The 25,987-nt window shown below is 41.2% G+C and overlaps 1 protein-coding gene across 1 annotated transcript in view; it reads left to right on the top strand.

Moving 5' to 3' along the window:
* The first annotated feature begins 406 nt into the window (after positions 1-406).
* LOC117340108 overlaps positions 407-25,987 on the top strand; it is an 85,286-nt gene continuing 59,705 nt past the window's right edge. The window contains exons 1-6 of the mRNA XM_033901903.1: positions 407-558; positions 1,600-1,690; positions 14,477-14,572; positions 15,022-15,039; positions 19,102-19,173; positions 22,879-22,950. Of these exons, the coding sequence (XP_033757794.1) occupies positions 515-558; positions 1,600-1,690; positions 14,477-14,572; positions 15,022-15,039; positions 19,102-19,173; positions 22,879-22,950 (393 nt within the window). The 5' untranslated portion in view covers positions 407-514. The remainder of the gene's footprint in view (positions 559-1,599; positions 1,691-14,476; positions 14,573-15,021; positions 15,040-19,101; positions 19,174-22,878; positions 22,951-25,987) is intronic.

The following is a 25,987-nucleotide window of genomic DNA, read 5'->3' as shown; positions in this document are numbered from 1 at the left end:
CACATACAAATGTTTCCTAAAATACAATTTATTTACTACATAGAAATAAATGATATCACCAATTAAATCGACATTCTTAATTGATTTACAGATTATAACCATAAGTTTCTCAAACAATACTTGCAACGGTTACATACTACCATAAACGATCCGGTTATCTCCCTTGGAAAAGCGTATTGATATTTCTCGGTCTTGGTTACCATAAACATATCGACTAATTGTTATACACCCATTTATATATAGAAAAGATAAAAGATCCAATATAATGTCATCTTAGTTGTGCGTAAATACTAAAAAAATAGCATCGGTAAAATCTAACATCAACTTTTCTATTGATATAAGTATAGAACTATACCGTTAGCAGGTGCGCTCGCGGAAGGATATTGTGTACATGTCGGGAGTGCTACGTTCATCAACAACGATATGAAACGTGATTCAGTATGTTGCATCTTCCTGGATTGATTATCTAACCGTGTGCTATGTTTTGATTTCCAATAATTGACTTACCAACAAGATGACATCGTCAGACGCAGTGGTCAAGGGTGTCGCTAGAAAACTGTAAGTGGACGCTGTCAGTAGGTCTTAGTCTTTATTTTTGGTGTCTGATATTGACAGATGTGTTATTGTCATGTTGACATATAGCATCGATTCAGCGTTTAATTCACACATATTGTTCTGCATGCTTCGAAAAAAAGTGTAATTGAAATGACAGGAATTGTAATTACACAGCTGGCTCTGATATACAATTGTGTATTTATTGCACTCCAATGTAGCTGATTTTCTCTTTAACATCTCATTTACAAACTCGTATATTCTTTCTTTTGAAGGAATTGGAACAGAGATCGATTGTTTAATTTTGTCATCAGTAATGCTTTTGTCGAAACTTCAGAAATAATTTAAATTATTTTTCATCCGCAATCAAATGTGAGAAAACATACATGTATGCTGATTTTTTCACATTAAATATAATCTACTTCTAGTAGACTTGTTCGAGGAAAACAAATTACCTATGAGGGCTGATTGATATGTTGTGAGCCTCATATTGAAGGAATTGAATTTTGCCGGACATATTGTATTATTTTTCAACATAATCCCCTTAAGTATCTATACACTTTTGCCAGTGGTGTGTAAGGGCCCCAATGCCTCTTTTATAGAACTCCTTTTCTTGGCTGTTCAGAAAAAAGTCCACTGTATGTTAGGGTTTGGGTGCCTGAAATAGTTGTTTTCAGTTTTGGAAATTGATGAATGTATAATGGATGGAGATCAGGTGAATAAAGCAATGCTCAATAAAGCCACAATCCTGAATGACAGCCATGGCAATGACAGACTCTTTCACTGTAACTGATTTTGTCCCTTTTGCAAAAGCCGCCTGTCTTGTTTACTTTAGAGTGCTACCTCGTCGATATAAACTAACCAAATGAGACCAGTCCTTGGGTACACGGCCCGATATAGTCAGAGAATAGTACAAAAGTAGGACTTATAAAGAACATCCTTGAGTACTTATGTACTTCCTTCAGTATGAGGCTCACAACATATTAATCAACCCTCATATAGCTTGTTGTATCAAAGTTGAAAACATTTTGTTGTTGTAATTTTCAGAAAATATTACTTTGACATCAAAAGGTTGGAGGATGGATTTGACTTATCTGGGGTAAATAGCCCACAGTTGGATCACCCTCCTCTTAAATCGGTAAGAACTCTCTTATATGTACAGTATATATGTCATACCATATATGGATTGATATACCAACAATCAATTGTAATACAATAGTTGCAGTGTACCAGACAAATACACAATAAATGCATTTTTTTTTCTGGAAGCAAGTTATAGATTTACTCAGCTAAACTATAAAGACTTAAATACCAAGATTATTGTATAAAAAGTACTCAGGTACATACACTTGTAGATGTCAGCTTCATTTTCAGAATTTGATATTTGAATTAAACAGATATACTCGCACAATTCTACAATTACTTAAGTGTTCATAGTCTGTTTTGAAGGAGATTTACGAAAAAAAATAAAAGGTCGCTATATAATATTAATCCAGTGCCATAGCTACCATTAGCACAAAAATGTGGTTGTTTTCACATCAATTAAAAAAAAGGAAGGAAAATATTGTAATAATATAAAAAATAATCTAAATGATAGTATCAAATTGAAAAAGACCAGAAAATATTAGAAGTGACGTTTAAAATCTGCATGTACTCAAGAACAGGAGACACAGTTTATTCTAACTCGTTGTGAAGACCTGCTATATGTTCAAAACTATTTTCCAGTTTTAACTATCGATGGCATACTTTGATAATTAAGTGTACCAAGGGAGTATGCTTTGATAAAAACGTCTGAGAGGAAAACCTTTCTGTGTTAGCTAGCCCTTTTACACATCCATTGTGACAGTGACACTTTGACAAAGATCATGTGATTGACATGTTCGATTGTCAAATGAGTAGAATAAATCACCTTATGTTATATATACTTTGATGAACATGTTGAAGGTTTTTAGTTGAATAACTAAATGTCTGGAATTTCTAAAAAAAAAAAACGAGCCTAGTTTTATCAACAACGGCAGTCATGTAAATAGTAAAAGATATCAACAACGACAGTCATGTAAATTAGTAAAAAATATCAACGACGACAGTCATGTAAATAGTAGAAGATATCAACGACGACAGTCATGTAAATAGTAAAAGATATCAACGACGACAGTCATGTAAATAGTAAAAGATATCAACGACGACAGTCATGTAAATAGTAAAAGATATCAACAACAACAGTAATGTAAATAGTAAAACATATCAACAACAACAGCCATGTAGTAAAAGATAGCTGTTACAACATATTGTTTGGTTGTGGTTCTATTTTGCCTATAATAGATTTTTTATTTTAAAGAAACCAAAAAAATATCAAATGAAATGAAATCTTACCAAATCATACTGAAATCACTTTAAAACCTATCTCCACCATTCACTCCGCTATTCAAATATGGAGCATTTTTTTCCATGGTGTCACATACCCCAGACTCCCCTATCACTTCGCACTCTGACATTTATTAGTGTGCACATTGAATTTAGTCTAGCTGTGCCACTGTTATCGGAATAAAGCATCATTTTGTTCGAAATAAATCCTACTTATCCTGTAATACTACCGATCTAATAAACACACATCCCCCCTGTACCCAGCCCACTTCTTCCTTATTGAGGAAGATGACAGTGTACTAAAAAGGTTGTTTACTTCACTCTGATACACTTTTCGGTAATTAATATTTTGATTTAAAGAAATGACAAAATGCTATATCTGAATATAGATTTCTTTTTTTAACTCTTGAATTTGAAACTTTGCCCTGTAAATGGTTTTATTAAATCCGTCTTGGCACTTTTGAGAGGTCTATTGCTATGCCTTGAAGTGTGACATAACAATGTTGTGTTATAGTTGATCTGGCACATTATTTAGAATATTGCTTAAAATTACATTATAGTTTTCCAGATGTTGGCAATCAATTAGCCTGAATGATGAAGATTGTATTCTACAGCATCAGTCTCCAATCAATAGATCCAGAGTGTTGTCATAGTAATACAATATTTACTGGATACCATTAGTAGATTAGAGGATACATACCACATCCGTCGATCGGAATCTGTCGTTCATTGTATAGCATATTTTGCGGTTATTGCCAATCCTTTGTAAAGTGATTTCATGGTTCACCTGTTGATCAAAGATTCGTATTGTCACTGTTGACGAATTATTGAATGAAAACCCCAGAATTGATGACAATTTGTTATGTTAGGTTTGAAAGTTAAACAAACTGTACATACTTCTAACAGTAGTCCCTAATTAGTAGAAAATTGTCAGATTGTAGAGCTACTGATTTCCTCCTTTTGAGCATGTTGTGATAAAAACTTCTACTTATTCATATTGATATAATTATACTGTACCCTCTGGTATATCCGGGGCTGGTATTGTTATACTGTACCCTCTGGTATATCTGGGGTATTAGGGTTTATATAGATATACTGTACCCTCGGGTATATCCGGGGCTGGTATTAGGGTTTATATAGATATACTGTAACCTCGGGTATATCCGGGGTATTAGGGTTTATATAGATATACTGTACCCTCTGGTATATCCGGGGCTGGTATTAGGGTTTATATAGATATACTGTAACCTCGGGTATATCCGGGGTATTAGGGTTTATATAGATATACTGTACCCTCTGGTATATCCGGGGCTGGTATTAGGGTTTATATAGATATACTGTAACCTCTGGTATATCCGGGGCTGGTATTAGGGTTTATATAGATATACTGTAACCTCGGGTATATTCGGGGCTGGTATTAGGGTTTATATAGATATACTGTACCCTCGGTTATATCTGGGGCTGGTATTGTTATACTGTACCCTCGGGTATATCCGGGGCTGGTATTAGGGTTTATATAGATATACTGTAACCTCTGGTATATCCGGGGCTGGTATTGTTATACTGTACCCTCTGGTATATCTGGGGCTGGTATTAGGGTTTATATAGATATACTGTACCCTCTGGTATATCCGGGGCTGGTATTAGGGGGTTTATATAGATATACTGTACCCTCGGGTATATCCGGGGCTGGTATTAGGGGGTTTATATAGATATACTGTACCCTCTGGTATATCCGGGGCTGGTATTGTTATACTGTAACCTCTGGTATATCCGGCACTGGTATTAGGGTTTATATAGATATACTGTAACCTCGGGTATATCTGGGGCTGGTATTAGGGTTTATATAGATATACTGTACCCTCTGGTATATCTGGGGCTGGTATTGTTATACTGTAACCTCGGGTATATCCGGGGCTGGTATTAGGGTTTATATAGATATACCGTACCCTCTGGTATATCCGGGGCTGGTATTAGGGTTTATATAGATATACTGTACCCTCGGGTATATCTGGGGCTGGTATTAGGGTTTATATAGATATACTGTAACCTCTGGTATATCCGGGGCTGGTATTAGGGTTTATATAGATATACTGTACCCTCTGGTATATCTGGGGCTGGTATTGTTATACTGTAACCTCTGGTATATCTGGGGCTGGTATTGTTATACTGTAACCTCGGGTATATCTGGGGCTGGTATTAGGGTTTATATAGATATACTGTACCCTCAGGTATATCTGGGGCTGGTATTGTTATACTGTAACCTCTGGTATATCTGGGGCTGGTATTAGGGTTTATATAGATATACTGTAACCTCGGGTATATCTGGGGCTGGTATTGTTATACTGTACCCTCGGGTATATCCGGGGCTGGTATTAGGGTTTATATAGATATACTGTACCCTCGGGTATATCTGGGGCTGGTATTAGGGTTTATATAGATATACTGTAACCTCGGGTATATCTGGGGCTGGTATTAGGGTTTATATAGATATACTGTACCCTCTGGTATATCTGGGGCTGGTATTAGGGTTTATATAGATATACTGTAACCTCGGGTATATCCGGGGTATTAGGGTTTATATAGATATACTGTAACCTCTGGTATATCCGGGGCTGGTATTGTTATACTGTACCCTCTGGTATATCCGGGGTATTAGGGTTTATATAGATATACTGTAACCTCTGGTATATCTGGGGCTGGTATTAGGGTTTATATAGATATACTGTAACCTCTGGTATATCTGGGGCTGGTATTAGGGTTTATATAGATATACTGTAACCTCGGGTATATCAGGGGCTGGTATTGTTATACTGTAACCTCTGGTATATCTGGGGCTGGTATTAGGGTTTATATAGATATATACTGTACCCTCTGGTATATCTGGGGCTGGTATTAGGGTTTATATAGATATACTGTAACCTCTGGTATATCTGGGGCTGGTATTAGGGTTTATATAGATATACTGTACCCTCTGGTATATCCGGGGCTGGTATTAGGGTTTATATAGATATACTGTAACCTCGGGTATATCAGGGGCTGGTATTGTTATACTGTACCCTCTGGTATATCCGGGGCTGGTATTAGGGTTTATATAGATATACTGTAACCTCTGGTATATCCGGGGCTGGTATTGTTATACTGTAACCTCGGGTATATCCGGGGCTGGTATTAGGGTTTATATAGATATACTGTACCCTCGGGTATATCTGGGGCTGGTATTAGGGTTTATATAGATATACTGTACCCTCTGGTATATCTGGGGCCTGTAATTGTTATACTATACCCTCTGGTATATCTGGGGCTGGTATTGTTATACTGTAACCTCTGGTATATCTGGGGCTGGTATTAGGGTTTATATAGATATACTGTAACCTCGGGTATATCCAAGGCTGGTATTAGGGTTTATATAGATATACTGTAACCTCTGGTATATCCGGGGCTGGTATTAGGGTTTATATAGATATACTGTAACCTCTGGTATATCTGGGGCTGGTATTAGGGTTTATATAGATATACTGTAACCTCGGGTATATCTGGGGCTGGTATTAGGGTTTATATAGGTATACTGTAACCTCTTGTATATCTGGGGCTGGTATTAGGGTTTATATAGATATACTGTAACCTCAGGTATATCTGGGGCTGGTATTAGGGTTTATATAGATATAATGTACCCTCGGGTATATCTGGGGCTGGTATTGTTATACTGTACCCTCTGGTATATCCGGGGCTGGTATTAGGGTTTATATAGATATACTGTAACCTCGGGTATATCCGGGGCTGGTATTAGGGTTTATATAGATATACTGTAACCTCGGGTATATCTGGGGCTGGTATTAGGGTTTATATAGATATACTGTACCCTCGGGTATATCTGGGGCTGGTATTGTTATACTGTACCCTCGGGTATATCCGGGGCTGGTATTAGGGTTTATATAGATATACTGTACCCTCGGGTATATCTGGGGCTGGTATTAGGGTTTATATAGATATACTGTAACCTCTGGTATATCTGGGGCTGGTATTGTTATACTGTAACCTCTGGTATATCCGGGGTATTAGGGTTTATATAGATATACTGTACCCTCAGGTATATCTGAGGCTTGTATTGTTATACTGTACCCTCGGGTATATCCTGGGCTGGTATTCTTATACTGTACCCTCGGGTATATCCGGGGCTGGTATTAGGGTTTATATAGATATACTGTACCCTCGGGTATATCTGGGGCTGGTATTGTTATACTGTACCCTCGGGTATATCCGGGGCTGGTATTAGGGTTTATATAGATATACTGTAACCTCGGGTATATCTGGGGCTGGTATTAGGGTTTATATAGATATACTGTAACCTCGGGTATATCTGGGGCTGGTATTGTTATACTGTACCCTCGGGTATATCCGGGGCTGGTATAGATATACTGTACCCTCGGGTATATCCGGGGCTGGTATTAGGGTTTATATAGATATACTGTAACCTCGGGTATATCTGGGGCTGGTATTAGGGTTTATATAGATATACTGTACCCTCGGGTATATCTGGGGCTGGTATTAGGGTTTATATAGATATACTGTACCCTCGGGTATATCTGGGGCTGGTATTAGGGTTTATATAGATATACTGTAACCTCGGGTATATCAGGGGCTGGTATTGTTACACTGTAACCTCGGGTATATCCGGGGCTGGTATTAGGGTTTATATAGATATACTGTACCCTCGGGTATATCTGGGGCTGGTATTGTTATACTGTACCCTCTGGTATATCCGGGGCTGGTATTAGGGTTTATATAGATATACTGTACCCTCGGGTATATCTGGGGCTGGTATTAGGGTTTATATAGATATACTGTAACCTCGGGTATATCTGGGGCTGGTATTAGGGTTTATATAGATATACTGTACCCTCTGGTATATCTGGGGCTGGTATTAGGGTTTATATAGATATACTGTACCCTCGGGTATATCTGGGGCTGGTATTAGGGTTTATATAGATATACTGTACCCTCTGGGTATATCTGGGGCTGGTATTAGGGTTTATATAGATATACTGTACCCTCTGGTATATCCGGGGCTGGTATTGTTATACTGTAACCTCGGGTATATCCGGGGCATCATTAACTGAAGTGTTGGAGTCCCTGCTCCTGTCATTAGGTAACAATGTACTAGGTATTTAATCATGTAGTCAATGTCATGTAATAAATGGTAGGATATCCAATAACAATGCGTAAGCATTGTAGGAACACAGACTGAAGTAACCAGGCATCGAGGATTAACATATCTATATATAAATACTCTGGTCTCTTGGGAGTCACTGAGGCAAATCAGCTTCAACAAAGCATGTCAGCTCCATGGAAACATCCTTGTTTGATGGAGAATACTATTCCAAACATATGAACGCGTATAAATAATTCATGTTACCTGTCGGCTCCTAGCAAGCTGATCAAAATATCAAACACCACCACAACAGTTTTATTGACCAGTGTATACAGAGTCAGGTACAGTCTGTAAAGTTTGAACGTAATTTTTTATAAGATTTTTTGTCTGTGTAGATAGTGACTCTAAACTCCAGTCTGTCTGTGTAGATAATGACTCTAAACTCCAGTCTGTCTGTGTAGATAGTGACTCTAAACTCCAGTCTGTCTGTGTAGATAGTGACTCTAAACTCCAGTCTGTCTGTGTAGATAGTGACTCTAAACTCCAGTCTGTCTGTGTAGATAATGACTCTAAACTCCAGTCTGTCTGTGTAGATAGTGACTCTAAACTCCAGTCTGTCTGTGTAGATGGTGACTCTAAACTCCAGTCTGTCTGTGTAGATAGTGACTCTAAACTCCAGTCTGTCTGTGTAGATAGTGACTCTAAACTCCAGTCTGTCTGTGTAGATAGTGACTCTAAACTCCAGTCTGTCTGTGTAGATAGTGACTCTAAACTCCAGTCTGTCTGTGTAGATAGTGACTCTAAACTCCAGTCTGTCTGTGTAGATAATGACTCTAAACTCCAGTCTGTCTGTGTAGATAGTGACTCTAAACTCCAGTCTGTCTGTGTAGATGGTGACTCTAAACTCCAGTCTGTCGGTGTAGATAGTGACTCTAAACTCCAGTCTGTCTGTGTAGATAGTGACTCTAAACTCCAGTCTGTCTGTGTAGATAGTGACTCTAAACTCCAGTCTGTCGGTGTAGATATAGTGACTCTAAACTCCAGTCTGTCTATGTAGATGGTGACTCTAAACTCCAGTCTGTCTGTGTAGATAGTGACTCTAAACTCCAGTCTGTCTGTGTAGATAGTGACTCTAAACTCCAGTCTGTCTGTGTAGATAGTGACTCTAAACTCCAGTCTGTCGGTGTAGATATAGTGACTCTAAACTCCAGTCTGTCTATGTAGATGGTGACTCTAAACTCCAGTCTGTCTGTGTAGATAGTGACTCTAAACTCCAGTCTGTCAGTGTAGATAGTGACTCTAAACTCCAGTCTGTCAGTGTAGATAGTGACTCTAAACTCCAGTCTGTCTATGTAGATGGTGACTCTAAACTCCAGTCTGTCTGTGTAGATAGTGACTCTAAACTCCAGTCTGTCTGTGTAGATAGTGACTCTAAACTCCAGTCTGTCTGTGTAGATAGTGACTCTAAACTCCAGTCTGTCTGTGTAGATAGTGACTCTTAACTCCAGTCTGTCTGTGTAGATAGTGACTCTAAACTCCAGTCTGTCGGTGTAGATATAGTGACTCTAAACTCCAGTCTGTCTATGTAGATGGTGACTCTAAACTCCAGTCTGTCTGTGTAGATAGTGACTCTAAACTCCAGTCTGTCTGTGTAGATAGTGACTCTAAACTCCAGTCTGTCTGTGTAGATAGTGACTCTAAACTCCAGTCTGTCGGTGTAGATATAGTGACTCTAAACTCCAGTCTGTCTATGTAGATGGTGACTCTAAACTCCAGTCTGTCTGTGTAGATAGTGACTCTAAACTCCAGTCTGTCAGTGTAGATAGTGACTCTAAACTCCAGTCTGTCAGTGTAGATAGTGACTCTAAACTCCAGTCTGTCTATGTAGATGGTGACTCTAAACTCCAGTCTGTCTGTGTAGATAGTGACTCTAAACTCCAGTCTGTCTGTGTAGATAGTGACTCTAAACTCCAGTCTGTCGGTGTAGATAGTGACTCTAAACTCCAGTCTGTCTGTGTAGATAGTGACTCTAAACTCCAGTCTGTCTGTGTAGATAGTGACTCTAAACTCCAGTCTGTCTGTGTAGATAGTGACTCTAAACTCCAGTCTGTCTGTGTAGATAGTGACTCTAAACTCCAGTCTGTCTGTGTAGATAGTGACTCTAAACTCCAGTCTGTCTGTGTAGATAGTGACTCTAAACTCCAGTCTGTCTGTGTAGATAGTGACTCTAAACTCCAGTCTGTCTGTGTAGATAGTGACTCTAAACTCCAGTCTGTCTGTGTAGATAGTGACTCTAAACTCCAGTCTGTCTGTGTAGATAGTGACTCTAAACTCCAGTCTGTCGGTGTAGATATAGTGACTCTAAACTCCAGTCTGTCTGTGTAGATAGTGACTCTAAACTCCAGTCTGTCTGTGTAGATAGTGACTCTAAACTCCAGTCTGTCTGTGTAGATAGTGACTCTAAACTCCAGTCTGTCTGTGTAGATAGTGACTCTTAACTCCAATCTGTCTGTGTAGATAGTGACTCTAAACTCCAGTCTGTCTGTGTAGATAGTGACTCTAAACTCCAGTCTGTCTGTGTAGATAGTGACTCTAAACTCCAGTCTGTCTGTGTAGATAGTGACTCTAAACTCCAGTCTGTCAGTGTAGATGGTGACTCTAAACTCCAGTCTGTCTGTGTAGATAGTGATAGATAAACTCTTGCAATCTGACTTGGATAGGATTAAAATTTTGCCCAGCATAGGGAATATGTATCAGATTTGTTTATTTTACAAAGGAGACTTGCAGTATAGATGTAAAATTAATGGCTCTGTTACTTAGTTAGTTTACCTTTGTGTGTTTGTTTACCTGTGTTTGTGTGTCGACCGGGTGGAACTATCCAAATTAGTTTTAGCATGAGTAAAATCAATAGAGGAAACAATAACAGTACCAATCAATACCTATACTTGTTGTGTGATTGTACTAGCCTGTTATACACAAATGTGGATTAAATCTAAATGTTGTTTGAATTCATTTTGATCAATGTATAGCATATTATAGTAAAGTGGTCAATATAAATATATATATAGTACAGTGTAGTGAGGGTCTATATAGTACAGTGTAGTGAGGGTCTATATAGTACAGTGTAGTGAGGGTCTATATAGTACAGTGTAGTGAGGGGTCTATATAGTACAGTGTAGTGAGGGGGTCTATATAGTACAGTGTAGTGAGGGTCTATATAGTACAGTGTAGTGAGGGGGTCTATATAGTACAGTGTAGTGAGGGGGTCTATATAGTACAGTGTAGTGAGGGGGTCTATATAGTACAGTGTAGTGAGGGGGTCTATATAGTACAGTGTAGTGAGGGTCTATATAGTACAGTGTAGTGAGGGGGTCTATATAGTACAGTGTAGTGAGGGTCTATATAGTACAGTGTAGTGAGGGGGTCTATATAGTACAGTGTAGTGAGGGTCTATAAGTACAGTGTAGTGAGGGGGTCTATATAGTACAGTGTAGTGAGGGGGTCTATATAGTACAGTGTAGTGAGGGGTCTATATAGTACAGTGTAGTGAGGGGGTCTATATAGTACAGTGTAGTGAGGGTCTATATAGTACAGTGTAGTGAGGGGGTCTATATAGTACAGTGTAGTGAGGGGGTCTATATAGTACAGTGTCGTGAGGGGGTCTATATAGTACTGTGTAGTGAGGGGGTCTATATAGTACAGTGTAGTGAGGGGGTCTATATAGTACAGTGTAGTGAGGGGTCTATATAGTACAGTGTAGTGAGGGGGTCTATATAGTACTGTGTAGTGAGGGTCTATATAGTACAGTGTAGTGAGGGGGTCTATATAGTACAGTGTAGTGAGGGGGTCTATATAGTACAGTGTAGTGAGGGGGTCTATATAGTACAGTGTCGTGAGGGGGTCTATATAGTACTGTGTAGTGAGGGTCTATATAGTACAGTGTAGTGAGGGGGTCTATATAGTACAGTGTAGTGAGGGTCTATATAGTACAGTGTAGTGAGGGGGTCTATATAGTACAGTGTAGTGAGGGTCTATAGTACAGTGTAGTGAGGGGGTCTATATAGTACAGTGTAGTGAGGGGGTCTATATAGTACTGTGTAGTGAGGGTCTATATAGTACAGTGTAGTGAGGGGGTCTATATAGTACAGTGTAGTGAGGGTCTACATAGTACAGTGTAGTGAGGGTCTATATAGTACAGTGTAGTGAGGGGGTCTATATAGTACAGTGTAGTGAGGGGGTCTATATAGTACAGTGTAGTGAGGGTCTATATAGTAGAGTATAGTGAGGGGGTCTATATAGTACAGTGTAGTGAGGGTCTATATAGTACAGTGTAGTGAGGGGGTCTATATAGTACAGTGTAGTGAGGGGGTCTATATAGTACTGTGTAGTGAGGGTCTATATGGTACAGTGTAGTGAGGGGTCTATATAGTACAGTGTAGTGAGGGGGGTCTATATAGTACAGTGTAGTGAGGGGGTCTATATAGTACTGTGTAGTGAGGGTCTATATGGTACAGTGTAGTGAGGGGGTCTATATAGTACAGTGTAGTGAGGGGGGTCTATATAGTACAGTGTAGTGAGGGGGTCTATATAGTACTGTGTAGTGAGGGTCTATATGGTACAGTGTAGTGAGGGGGTCTATATAGTACAGTGTAGTGAGGGGGTCTATATAGTACAGTGTAGTGAGGGTCTATATAGTACAGTGTAGTGAGGGTCTATATAGTACAGTGTAGTGAGGGAGTCTATATAGTACAGTGTAGTGAGGGTCTATATAGTACAGTGTAGTGAGGGTCTATATAGTACAGTGTAGTGAGGGTCTATATAGTACAGTGTAGTGAGGGGTCTATATAGTACAGTGTAGTGAGGGTCTATATAGTACAGTTTAGTGAGGGTCTATATAGTACAGTGTAGTGAGGGTCTATATAGTACAGTGTAGTGAGGGTCTATATAGTAGAGTATAGTGAGGGGGTCTATATAGTACAGTGTAGTGAGGGTCTATATAGTACAGCGTAGTGAGGGTCTATATAGTACAGTGTAGTGAGGGGGTCTATATAGTACAGTGTAGTGAGGGGGTCTATATAGTACTGTGTAGTGAGGGTCTATATAGTACAGTGTAGTGAGGGGGTCTATATAGTACAGTGTAGTGAGTGGTCTATATAGTAGAGTATAGTGAGGGGGTCTATATAGTACAGTGTAGTGAGGGTCTATATAGTACAGTGTAGTGAGGGTCTATATAGTAGATGACACCATATAACACACGTTAATGTGATGGTGATGATGACACCATATAACACACGTTAATGTGACGGTGATGATGACACCATATAACACACACGTTAATGTGACGGTGATGATGACACCATATAACCCACACGTTAATGTGACGGTGATGATGACACCATATAACACACACGTTAATGTGACGGTGATGATGACACCATATAACACACGTTAATGTGACGGTGATGATGACACCATATAACCCACACGTTAATGTGACGGTGATGATGACACCATATAACACACACGTTAATGTGACGGTGATGATGACACCATATAACACACGTTAATGTGACGGTGATGATGACACCATATAACCCACACGTTAGTGTGACGGTGATGATGACACCATATAACCCACACGTTAGTGTGACGGTGATGATGACACCATATAACACACACGTTAATGTGACGGTGATGATGACACCATATAACCCACACGTTAATGTGACGGTGATGATGACACCATATAACACACACGTTAGTGTGACGGTGATGATGACACCATATAACACACACGTTAGTGTGACGGTGATGATGACACCATATAACACACACGTTAATGTGACGGTGATGATGACACCATATAACACACACGTTAATGTGACGGTGATGATGACACCATATAACACACGTTAATGTGACGGTGATGATGACACCATAAACACACGTTAATGTGACGGTGATGATGACACCATAAACACACGTTAATGTGACGGTGATGATGACACCATAAACACACGTTAATGTGACGGTGATGATGACACCATAAACACACGTTAATGTGACGGTGATGATGACACCATAAACACACGTTAATGTGACGGTGATGATGACACCATATAACACACACGTTAATGTGACGGTGATGATGACACCATATAACCCACACGTTAATGTGACGGTGATGATGACACCATATAACCCACACGTTAATGTGACGGTGATGATGACACCATATAACCCACACGTTAATGTGATGGTGATGATGACACCATATAACACACACGTTAATGTGACGGTGATGATGACACCATATAACACACACCCTTAGGAATATAGAGTTAATTTTTGTGAGTGCAAATCATGAGATGTGAAATATTGACAAAAGTGTATTATTTGTTTTCAAAGCGAGCTACCCTTCAGTATGATGGCCTACATGATCGAGCCCTGAAGCATTATTTCAGCCTACCCGAGGTCCGATGTAAACTCACCAACATGGGGCCGGTAAGTCAGTTTGTTCAGTACAGTTCACTAGTTTTCCATTGCATGTTGTGACATCTAGGCACTGTCCTCTTTTTATTTTTGCAGTATACTTCTGGTTTGTACGATATATATTGAGAAGTCAGTGATATTCCTTTGGCAGTATATGTACTACTAAGGATATTTTTGGTAAATGTACGTCATTTAATTTAATACAAAGACATATACAATGTAATAAATCAGAATTGAAGTGTTTGGAATATCAGTCAATTGTCCCAGAACTAATGTTTTGAGATTTTCCTGATATTGACTAATTTTAACAAGAGTTGCCATTTTGGTGATCTGCAGCATATAACAGTGATGAGAAATATAACTCACTTTTTTTTATGCAAAACCCAATTTTGTTTTGCAATACACATTATTACAATTCTCATTTTTTTTAACTGATGCATGTTTTATGCTGTTTTCTTCAGAAGAAAAACAAGGCTGGGGTAATTTTTTTAGTGACTTTTATTGAGCTATATGCCTAGATCTGTAAGCTACATGAGATAACACTGCTACCTTTGTGCTGTGTGAATACTTACCGTCCACCATATGTTAGCCTTTTTTTGCTCATTTATTATTGCATGTAGTTCAGCAATCACCCAGCGGTTTGTTTGCCTTGATTAATGTTTGACATTCTGGCATTAAATCTACAAATTCAGAAACAGTGATATTATATTGAGATAAAGAGCTAGGCAGCAACTAAACCTTAGCAATCCAGTAATGAAACAGACATAGTGACTAATCTAATCATTTCTACTGTCTCCTCCACACCAACTATCTGTAGTGTCTCCTCCACACCAACTATCTGTACTGTCTCCTCCACACCAACTATCTGTACTGTCTCCTCCTCACCAACTATCTGTAGTGTCTCCTCCACACCAACAATCTGTACTGTCTCCTCCACACCAACTATCTGTACTGTCTCCTCCACACCAACTATCTGTACTGTCTCCTCCTCACCAACTATCTGTAGTGTCTCCTCCACACCAACCATCTGTACTGTCTCCTCCACACCAACTGTCTGTAGTGTCTCCTCCACACCAACTATCTGTAGTGTCTCCTCCACACCAACTATCTGTAGTGTCTCCTCCACACCAACTATCTGTACTGTCTCCTCCACACCAACTATCTGTACTGTCTCCTCCACACCAACAATCTGTACTGTCTCCTCCACACCAACTATCTGTAGTGTCTCCTCCACACCAACTACTGTAGTTATTCCTCCACACCAACTATCTGTAGTGTCTCCTCCACACCAACCATCTGTAGTGTCTCCTCCACACCAACCATCTGTAGTGTCTCCTCCACACCAACTATCTGTAGTGTCTCCTCCACACCAACTATCTGTACTGTCTCCTCCACACCAACTATCTGTACTGTCTCCTCCACACCAACTATCTGTAGTGTCTCCTCCACACCAACTATCTGTAGTGTCTCCTCCACACCAACTATCTGTACTGTCTCCTCCACACCAACTATCTGTACTGTCTCCTCCACACCAACTATCTGTACTATCTCCTCCACACCAACTATCTGTACTGTCTCCTCCACACCAACTATCTGTAGTGTCTCCTCCACACCAACTATCTGTAGTGTCTCCTCCACACCAACTATCTGTAGTGTCTCCTCCACACCAACTATCTGTAGTGTCTCCTCCACACCAACTATCTGTAGTGTCTCCTCCACACCAACTATCTGTAGTGTCTCCTCCACACCAACTGTCTGTAGTGTCTCCTCCACCCAACTATCTGTAGCTGTCTCCTCCACACCAACTATCTGTACTGTCTCCTCACACCAACTGTCTGTAGTGTCTCCTCCACACCAACTATCTGTAGTGTCTCCTCCACACCAACTATCTGTAGTGTCTCCTCCACACCAACTGTCTGTAGTGTCTCCTCCACACCAACTATCTGTACTGTCTCCTCCACACCAACTATCTGTAGTGTCTCCTCCACACCAACTATCTGTAGTGTCTCCTCCACACCAACTATCTGTAGTGTCTCCTCCACACCAACTATCTGTAGTGTCTCCTCCACACCAACTATCTGTAGTGTCTCCTCCACACCAACTATCTGTAGTGTCTCCTCCACACCAACTATCTGTAGTGTCTCCTCCACACCAACTATCTGTAGTGTCTCCTCCACACCAACTATCTGTAGTGTCTCCTCCACACCAACTATCTGTAGTGTCTCCTCCACACCAACTATCTGTAGTGTCTCCTCCACACCAACTATCTGTAGTGTCTCCTCCACACCAATTATCTGTAGTGTCTCCTCCACACCAACTTATCTGTAGTGTCTCCTCCACACCAACTATCTGTAGTGTCTCCTCCACACCAACTATCTGTAGTGTCTCCTCCACACCAACTATCTGTACTATCTCCTCCATACCAACTATCTGTAATGTATGATAGGTAACTAGGTAACCATGACTTTTACCTGTGTGTGATAGGTAACTAGGTAACCATGCCATTTACCTGTGTGCGATAGGTAACTAAATAACCATAACTTTTACCTGTGTGTGATAGGTAACTAGGTAACCATAACTTTTACCTGTGTGTATGATAGGTAACTAGGTAACCATGACTTTTACCTGTGTGTGTGTGATAGGTAACTAGGTAACCATGCCATTTACCTGTGTGTGATAGGTAACTAGGTAACCATGACTTTAACCTGTGTGTGATAGGTAACTAGGTAACCATTACTTTAATCTGAGTGTGATAGGTAACTAGGTAACCATAACTTTTACCTGTGTGTGTGATAGGTAACTAGGTAACCATGACTTTTACCTGTGTGTGTGTGATAGGTAACTAGGTAATCATGACTTTTACCTGTGTGTGATAGGTAACTAGGTTACCATGACGATTACCTGTGTGTGATAGGTAACCATGACTTTTACCTGTGTGTGATAGGTAACTAGGTAACCATGACGATTACCTGTGTGTGATAGGTAACCAGGTAACCATGACTTTTACCTGTGTGTGATAGGTAACTAGGTAACATGACTTTTACCTGTGTGTGATAGGTAACTAGGTAACATGACTTTTACCTGTGTGTGATAGGTAACTAGGTAACCATGACTTTTACCTTTAGATATTTTGGTGAGCTTCCTTAAGCACTTGTGTATCCAATAGATGGAGAGAATGTTTCTGTGATGTATCCAATAGATGGAGAGAATGTTTCTGTGATGTATCCAATAGATAGAGAGAATGTTTTTGTGATGTATCCAATAGATGGAGAGAATGTTTCTGTGATGTATCCAATAGATGGAGAGAATGTTTCGGTGATGTATCCAATAGATGGAGAGAATGTTTCGGTGATGTATCCAATAGATGGAGAGAATGTTTCTGTGAAGTATCCAATAGATGGAGAGAATGTTTCGGTGATGTATCCAATAGATGGAGAGAATGTTTCGGTGATGTATCCAATAGATGGAGAGAATGTTTCGGTGATGTATCCAATAGATGGAGAGAATGTTTCTGTGATGTATCAAATAGATGGAGAGAATGTTTCGGTGATGTATCCAATAGATGGAGAGAATGTTTCGGTGATGTATCCAATAGATGGAGAGACAGTGATGTTTATTTATAATGTTAGAGGAGTAACACCATGCACTGTTGGGTTTGCTTTACACATATTAATCATTATGTATTATATCTTAGAAATAATTAAAATAATTGTTTAATTCATTGAAAAGATGTATGTCAAAAAGGTTTCATAGCAACTGCATTAGGAGACAAAACCAACCATTCACATACAGGGACTGGTATACAGGTGTTATATAAACACACTGAGTGACTGTGTTAGGGGACAGCTGATTACATACTGGGATAGGTATACAGGTGTGTTATATAAACACACTGAGTGACTGTGTTAGGGGACAGCTGATTACTTACTGGGACTGGTATACAGGTGTAATATAAACACACTGAGTGACTGTGTTAGGGGACAGCTCATTACTTACTGGGATAGGTATACAGGTGTAATATAAACACACTGAGTGACTGTGTTAGGGAACAGCTGATTATTTACTGGGATAGGTATACAGGTGTAATATAAACACACTGAGTGACTGTGTTAGGGGACAGCTGATTATTTACTGGGATTAGTTTTTGTAAAAAAGAAAGCCATAAGGGTTTTTATTTTTGAGGAGAGGATTAAAAAATCCTGCAATGAAACCTGTCTATAAAGGTCACTCCAGAGAAAAGAGGCCTTTAGTTGAAGGCTCGTTTAAAAAGAATTTTGATCCAAGAGATGTTTTTATTAATAAGTTTTTGTTATAGGCTTTTATTGTAGCATTGGTTTGGTTCAAGAATGCTTGATATAGAACATTTTATTTGTTTAAATGTTATAGTAAAATCACAAAAAATCAACCATTGGAAGAAGGGAATGAAGAAAAAAAGGTGAAAAGAAAAAAAGAAATTATGGTCCATTATCCTGTATTGCTAGCTTATTTAAAGATATATTTCCTGTGCTATTTATATACTGATGATGATATGTGATTGACAGGGAAATGGTGAGCAGAGAGAGGATAAAGTGAAACGGAAGCTGAAGCGGAGGATGAACAAATGCAATTACAAGGTAGGCTTCTCATCGTAATTAGTGAGAATTCTCCAGTCATCAACGCCTAGTGACTCTTTGCTCTGCTAACAACTTTACTAATCACTTTAACAATATGAAACCAGCTTTAGAGATATGTTTTAGTATGTTGTCTGTTTCTCCATTACAATGCTACTAGCCTAGAACGGCTGAGTTGGTTGTGACCAAATTTAGTCTTCAGCATTATTTGATGGGAAAGGGGGGGGTGTCAATGTAAATAAACAGATAGTCTAGCCCTCCTACAAATAAATGATCGGACTCAATAAGGGAAATAGAGATCAATCTGTGAAATTGTTCTCTTTCTGAAAGAATGAAGTGATTTTGACAAAATTAGGCCTAGAGCATTGCTTTGTGCATATTACTCGTTCTAATGAAAAAAATCTTCCTGACATACCTATATAGGTAGAGTAGGGTGGAGTGACAGGGTCCTGACATACCTATATAGGTAGAGTAGGTCGGAGTGACAGGGTCCTGACATACCTATATAGGTAGAGTAGGGTGGTATGACAGGGTCCTGACATACCTATATAGGTAGAGTAGGGTGGAGTGACAGGGTCCTGACATACCTATATAGGTAGAGTAGGGTGGTGTGACAGGGTCCTGACATACCTATATAGGTAGAGTAGGGTGGTATGACAGGGTACTGACATACCTATATAGGTAGAGTAGGGTGGAGTGACAGGGTCCTGACATACCTATATAGGTAGAGTAGGGTGGTATGACAGGGTCCTGACATACCTATATAGGTAGAGTAGGGTGGTATGACAGGGTACTGACATACCTATATAGGTAGAGTAGGGTGGAGTGACAGGGTCCTGACATACCTATATAGGTAGAGTAGGGTGGTATGACAGGGTCCTGACATACCTATATAGGTAGAGTAGGTCGGAGTGACAGGGTCCTGACATACCAATATAGGTAGAGTAGGGTGGAGTGACAGGGTCCTGACATACCTATATAGGTAGAGTAGGGTGGAGTGACAGGGTCCTGACATACCTATATAGGTAGAGTAGGGTGGTATGACAGGGTACTGACATACCTATATAGGTAGAGTAGGGTGGAGTGACAGGGTCCTGACATACCTATATAGGTAGAGTAGGGTGGTGTGACAGGGTCCTGACATACCTATATAGGTAGAGTAGGGTGGTATGACAGGGTCCTGACATACCTATATAGGTAGAGTAGGGTGGAGTGACAGGGTCCTGACATACCTATATAGGTAGAGTAGGGTGGAGTGACAGGGTCCTGACATACCTATATAGGTAGAGTAGGGTGGTGTGACAGGGTCCTGACATACCTATATAGGTAGAGTAGGGTGGTATGACAGGGTACTGACATACCTATATAGGTAGAGTAGGGTGGTATGACAGGGTCCTGACATACCAATATAGGTAGAGTAGGGTGGTGTGACAGGGTCCTGACATACCTATATAGGTAGAGTAGGGTGGAGTGACAGGGTCCTGACATACCTATATAGGTAGAGTAGGGTGGAGTGACAGGGTCCTGACATACCTATATAGGTAGAGTAGGTCGGAGTGACAGGGTCCTGACATACCTATATAGGTAGAGTAGGGTGGAGTGACAGGGTCCTGACATACCTATATAGGTAGAGTAGGGTGGTGTGACAGGGTCCTGACATACCTATATAGGTAGAGTAGGGTGGAGTGACAGGGTCCTGACATACCTATATAGGTAGAGTAGGGTGGAGTGACAGGGTCCTGACATACCTATATAGGTAGAGTAGGTCGGAGTGACAGGGTCCTGACATACCTATATAGGTAGAGTAGGGTGGAGTGACAGGGTCCTGACATACCTATACAGGTAGAGTAGGGTGGAGTGACAGGGTCCTGACATACCTATATAGGTAGAGTAGGGTGGAGTGACAGGGTCCTGACATACCTATATAGGTAGAGTAGGGTGGAGTGACAGGGTCCTGACATACCTATATAGGTAGAGTAGGTCGGAGTGACAGGGTCCTGACATACCTATATAGGTAGAGTAGGGTGGAGTGACATGGTCCTGACATACCTATATAGGTAGAGTAGGGTGGAGTGACAGGGTCCTGACATACCTATATAGGTAGAGTAGGGTGGAGTGACAGGGTCCTGACATACCTATATAGGTAGAGTAGGTCGGAGTGACAGGGTCCTGACATACCTATATAGGTAGAGTAGGGTGGAGTGACAGGGTCCTGACATACCTATACAGGTAGAGTAGGGTGGAGTGACAGGGTCCTGACATACCTATATAGGTAGAGTAGGGTGGAGTGACAGGGTCCTGACATACCTATATAGGTAGAGTAGGGTGGAGTGACAGGGTCCTGACATACCTATATAGGTAGAGTAGGTCGGAGTGACAGGGTCCTGACATACCTATATAGGTAGAGTAGGGTGGAGTGACATGGTCCTGACATACCTATATAGGTAGAGTAGGGTGGAGTGACAGGGTCCTGACATACCTATATAGGTAGAGTAGGGTGGAGTGACAGGGTCCTGACATACCTATATAGGTAGAGTAGGGTGGAGTGACATGGTCCTGACATACCTATATAGGTAGAGTAGGTCGGAGTGACAGGGTCCTGACATACCTATATAGGTAGAGTAGGGTGGAGTGACAGGGTCCTGACATACCTATATAGGTAGAGTAGGGTGGAGTGACAGGGTCCTGACATACCTATATAGGTAGAGTAGGGTGGTGTGACAGGGTCCTGACATACCTATATAGGTAGAGTAGGGTGGTGTGACAGGGTCCTGACATACCTATATAGGTAGAGTAGGTCGGAGTGACAGGGTCCTGACATACCTATATAGGTAGAGTAGGGTGGTATGACAGGGTCCTGACATACCTATATAGGTAGAGTAGGGTGGAGTGACAGGGTCCTGACATACCTATATAGGTAGAGTAGGTCGGAGTGACAGGGTCCTGACATACCTATATAGGTAGAGTAGGGTGGAGTGACAGGGTCCTGACATACCTATATAGGTCAGGTAGGGTGGTGGACAGGCCTGACATACCTATATAGGTAGGAGTAGGTCGGACGTGCAGGGTCCCTGAATACCTTATAGGTATAGAGTAGGGTGCGAGTGACAGGGTCCCCTGACCTACCATTAGGTAGAGGAGGGGTGTGACAGGGACCTGACACTTACCTAGTATAGGTTAGAGTAGAGTAGGTCGGAGTGACAGGGTCCTGACATACCTATATAGTTAGAGTAGTAGGAAGTGAAGATTGACAGGGTCCTGACAGACCTATCTAGGTAGAGTAGGGGGTTTGTGACAGGGTCCTGACATTACCTATATAGGTAGAGTAGGGTGGTGTGACAGGGTCCTGACATACCTTATAGGTAGAGTAGGGGAGTGACAGGGTCCTGACACATAATAGGTAGAGTAGGGTGGTAGTTGAAGGCTCGTTTAAAAAGAATTTTGATCTAAGAGATGTTTTTATTAATAAGTTTTTGTTATAGGCTTTTATTGTAGCATTGGTTTGGTTCAAGAATGCTCGATATAGAACATTTTATTTGTTTAAAAGTTATAGTAAAATCACAAAAAATCAACCATTGGAAGAAGGGAATGAAGAAAAAAAGGTGAAAAGAAAAAAAGAAATTATGGTTCATTATACTGTATTGCTAACTTATTTGAGGATATATTTCCTGTGCTATTTATATACTGATGATGATATGTGATTGACAGGGAAATGGTGAGCAGAGAGAGGATAAAGTGAAACGGAAGCTGAAGCGGAGGATGAACAAATGCAATTACAAGGTAGGCATCGTAATTAGTGAGAATTCTCCAGTCATCAACGCCTAGTGACTCTTTGCTCTGCTAACAACTTTACTAATCACTTTAACAATATAAAACCAGCTATAGAGATATGTTTTAGTATGTTGTCTGTCTCTCCATTACAATGCTACTAGGCTAGGCTGAGTTGGTTGTGACCAAATTTAGTCTTCAGCATTATTTGATGGGGGAAGGGGGGGGGGGGGGGGGTGTCAATGTAAATAAACAGATAGTCTAGCCCTCCTACAAATAAATGATCGTCGGACTCAATAAGGGAAATAGAGATTAATCTGTGAAATAGTTCTCTTTCTGAAAGAATGAAGTGATTTTGACAAAATTAGGCCTAGAGCATTGCTTTGTGCATATTACTCATTCTAATGAAAAAAATCTTCCTGACACCTATATAGGTAGAGTAGGGTGGATTGACAGGGTCCTGACATACCTATATAGGTAGAGTAGGGTGGAGTGACAGGGTCCTGACATACATATAGGTAGAGTAGGTCGGAGTGACAGGGTCCTGACATACCTATATAGGTAGAGTAGGGTGGAGTGACAGGGTCCTGACATACCTATATAGGTAGAGTAGGGTGGTAGTGACAGGGTCCTGACATACCTATATAGGTAGAGTAGGGTGGTAGTGACAGGGTCCTGACATACCTATATAGGTAGAGTAGGGTGGAGTGACAGGGTCCTGACATACCTATATAGGTAGAGTAGGGTGGTAGTGACAGGGTCCTGACATACCTATATAGGTAGAGTAGGGTGGTAGTGACAGGGTCCTGACATACCTATATAGGTAGAGTAGGGTGGAGTGACAGGGTCCTGACATACCTATATAGGTAGAGTAGGGTGGTAGTGACAGGGTCCTGACATACCTATATAGGTAGAGTAGGGTGGTAGTGACAGGGTCCTGACATACCTATATAGGTAGAGTAGGGTGGAGTGACAGGGTCCTGACATACCTATATAGGTAGAGTAGGGTGGTAGTGACAGGGTCCTGACATACCTATATAGGTAGAGTAGGGTGGAGTGACAGGGTCCTGACATACCTATATAGGTAGAGTAGGGTGGAGTGACAGGGTCCTGACATACCTATATAGGTAGAGTAGGGTGGAGTGACAGGGTCCTGACATACCTATATAGGTAGAGTAGGGTGGTGTGACAGGGTCCTGACATACCTATATAGGTAGAGTAGGGTGGTGTGACAGGGTCCTGACATACCTATATAGGTAGAGTAGGGTGGAGTGACAGGGTCCTGACATACCTATATAGGTAGAGTAGGTCGGAGTGACAGGGTCCTGACATACCTATATAGGTAGAGTAGGGTGGTGTGACAGGGTCCTGACATACCTATATAGGTAGAGTAGGGTGGAGTGACAGGGTCCTGACATACCTATATAGGTAGAGTAGGGTGGTGTGACAGGGTCCTGACATACCTATATAGGTAGAGTAGGGTGGTGTGACAGGGTCCTGACATACCTATATAGGTAGAGTAGGGTGGAGTGACAGGGTCCTGACATACCTATATAGGTAGAGTAGGGTGGAGTGACAGGGTCCTGACATACCTATATAGGTAGAGTAGGGTGGAGTGACAGGGTCCTGACATACCTATATAGGTAGAGTAGGGTGGTATGACAGGGTCCTGACATACCTATATAGGTAGTGTAGGGTGGAGTGACAGGGTCCTGACATACCTATATAGGTAGAGTAGGGTGGTGTGACAGGGTCCTGACATACCTATATAGGTAGAGTAGGGTGGAGTGACAGGGTCCTGACATACCTATATAGGTAGAGTAGGGTGGTATGACAGGGTCCTGACATACCTATATAGGTAGAGTAGGGTGGTGTGACAGGGTCCTGACATACCTATATAGGTAGAGTAGGGTGGAGTGACAGGGTCCTGACATACCTATATAGGTAGAGTAGGGTGGTATGACAGGGTCCTGACATACCTATATAGGTAGAGTAGGGTGGAGTGACAGGGTCCTGACATACCTATATAGGTAGAGTAGGGTGGTGTGACAGGGTCCTGACATACCTATATAGGTAGAGTAGGTCGGAGTGACAGGGTCCTGACATACCTATATAGGTAGAGTAGGGTGGAGTGACAGGGTCCTGACATACCTATATAGGTAGAGTAGGGTGGAGTGACAGGGTCCTGACATACCTATATAGGTAGAGTAGGTCGGAGTGACAGGGTCCTGACATACCTATATAGGTAGAGTAGGGTGGAGTGACAGGGTCCTGACATACCTATATAGGTAGAGTAGGGTGGAGTGACAGGGTCCTGACATACCTATATAGGTAGAGTAGGGTGGAGTGACAGGGTCCTGACATACCTATATAGGTAGAGTAGGGTCGGAGTGACAGGGTCCTGACATACCTATATAGGTAGTGTAGGGTGGTATGACAGGGTCCTGACATACCTATATAGGTAGAGTAGGTCGGAGTGACAGGGTCCTGACATACCTATATAGGTAGAGTAGGGTGGTGTGACAGGGTCCTGACATACCTATATAGGTAGAGTAGGTCGGAGTGACAGGGTCCTGACATACCTATATAGGTAGAGTAGGGTGGTATGACAGGGTCCTGACATACCTATATAGGTAGAGTAGGGTGGAGTGACAGGGTCCTGACATACCTATATAGGTAGAGTAGGTCGGAGTGACAGGGTCCTGACATACCTATATAGGTAGAGTAGGTCGGAGTGACAGGGTCCTGACATACCTATATAGGTAGAGTAGGGTGGAGTGACAGGGTCCTGACATACCTATATAGGTAGAGTAGGGTGGTGTGACAGGGTCCTGACATACCTATATAGGTAGAGTAGGGTGGTGTGACAGGGTCCTGACATACCTATATAGGTAGAGTAGGGTGGAGTGACAGGGTCCTGACATACCTATATAGGTAGAGTAGGGTGGAGTGACAGGGTCCTGACATACCTATATAGGTAGAGTAGGGTGGTGTGACAGGGTCCTGACATACCTATATAGGTAGAGTAGGGTGGTGTGACAGGGTCCTG

This window comes from Pecten maximus, chromosome 1 (assembly GCF_902652985.1).
Source record: "Pecten maximus chromosome 1, xPecMax1.1, whole genome shotgun sequence".
In the NCBI taxonomy this organism is placed as follows: Eukaryota; Metazoa; Mollusca; class Bivalvia; order Pectinida; family Pectinidae; genus Pecten; species Pecten maximus.
The sequence above is the reverse complement of the archived record's forward strand: the minus strand, read 5'-3'. Positions and strand labels throughout refer to the sequence as shown.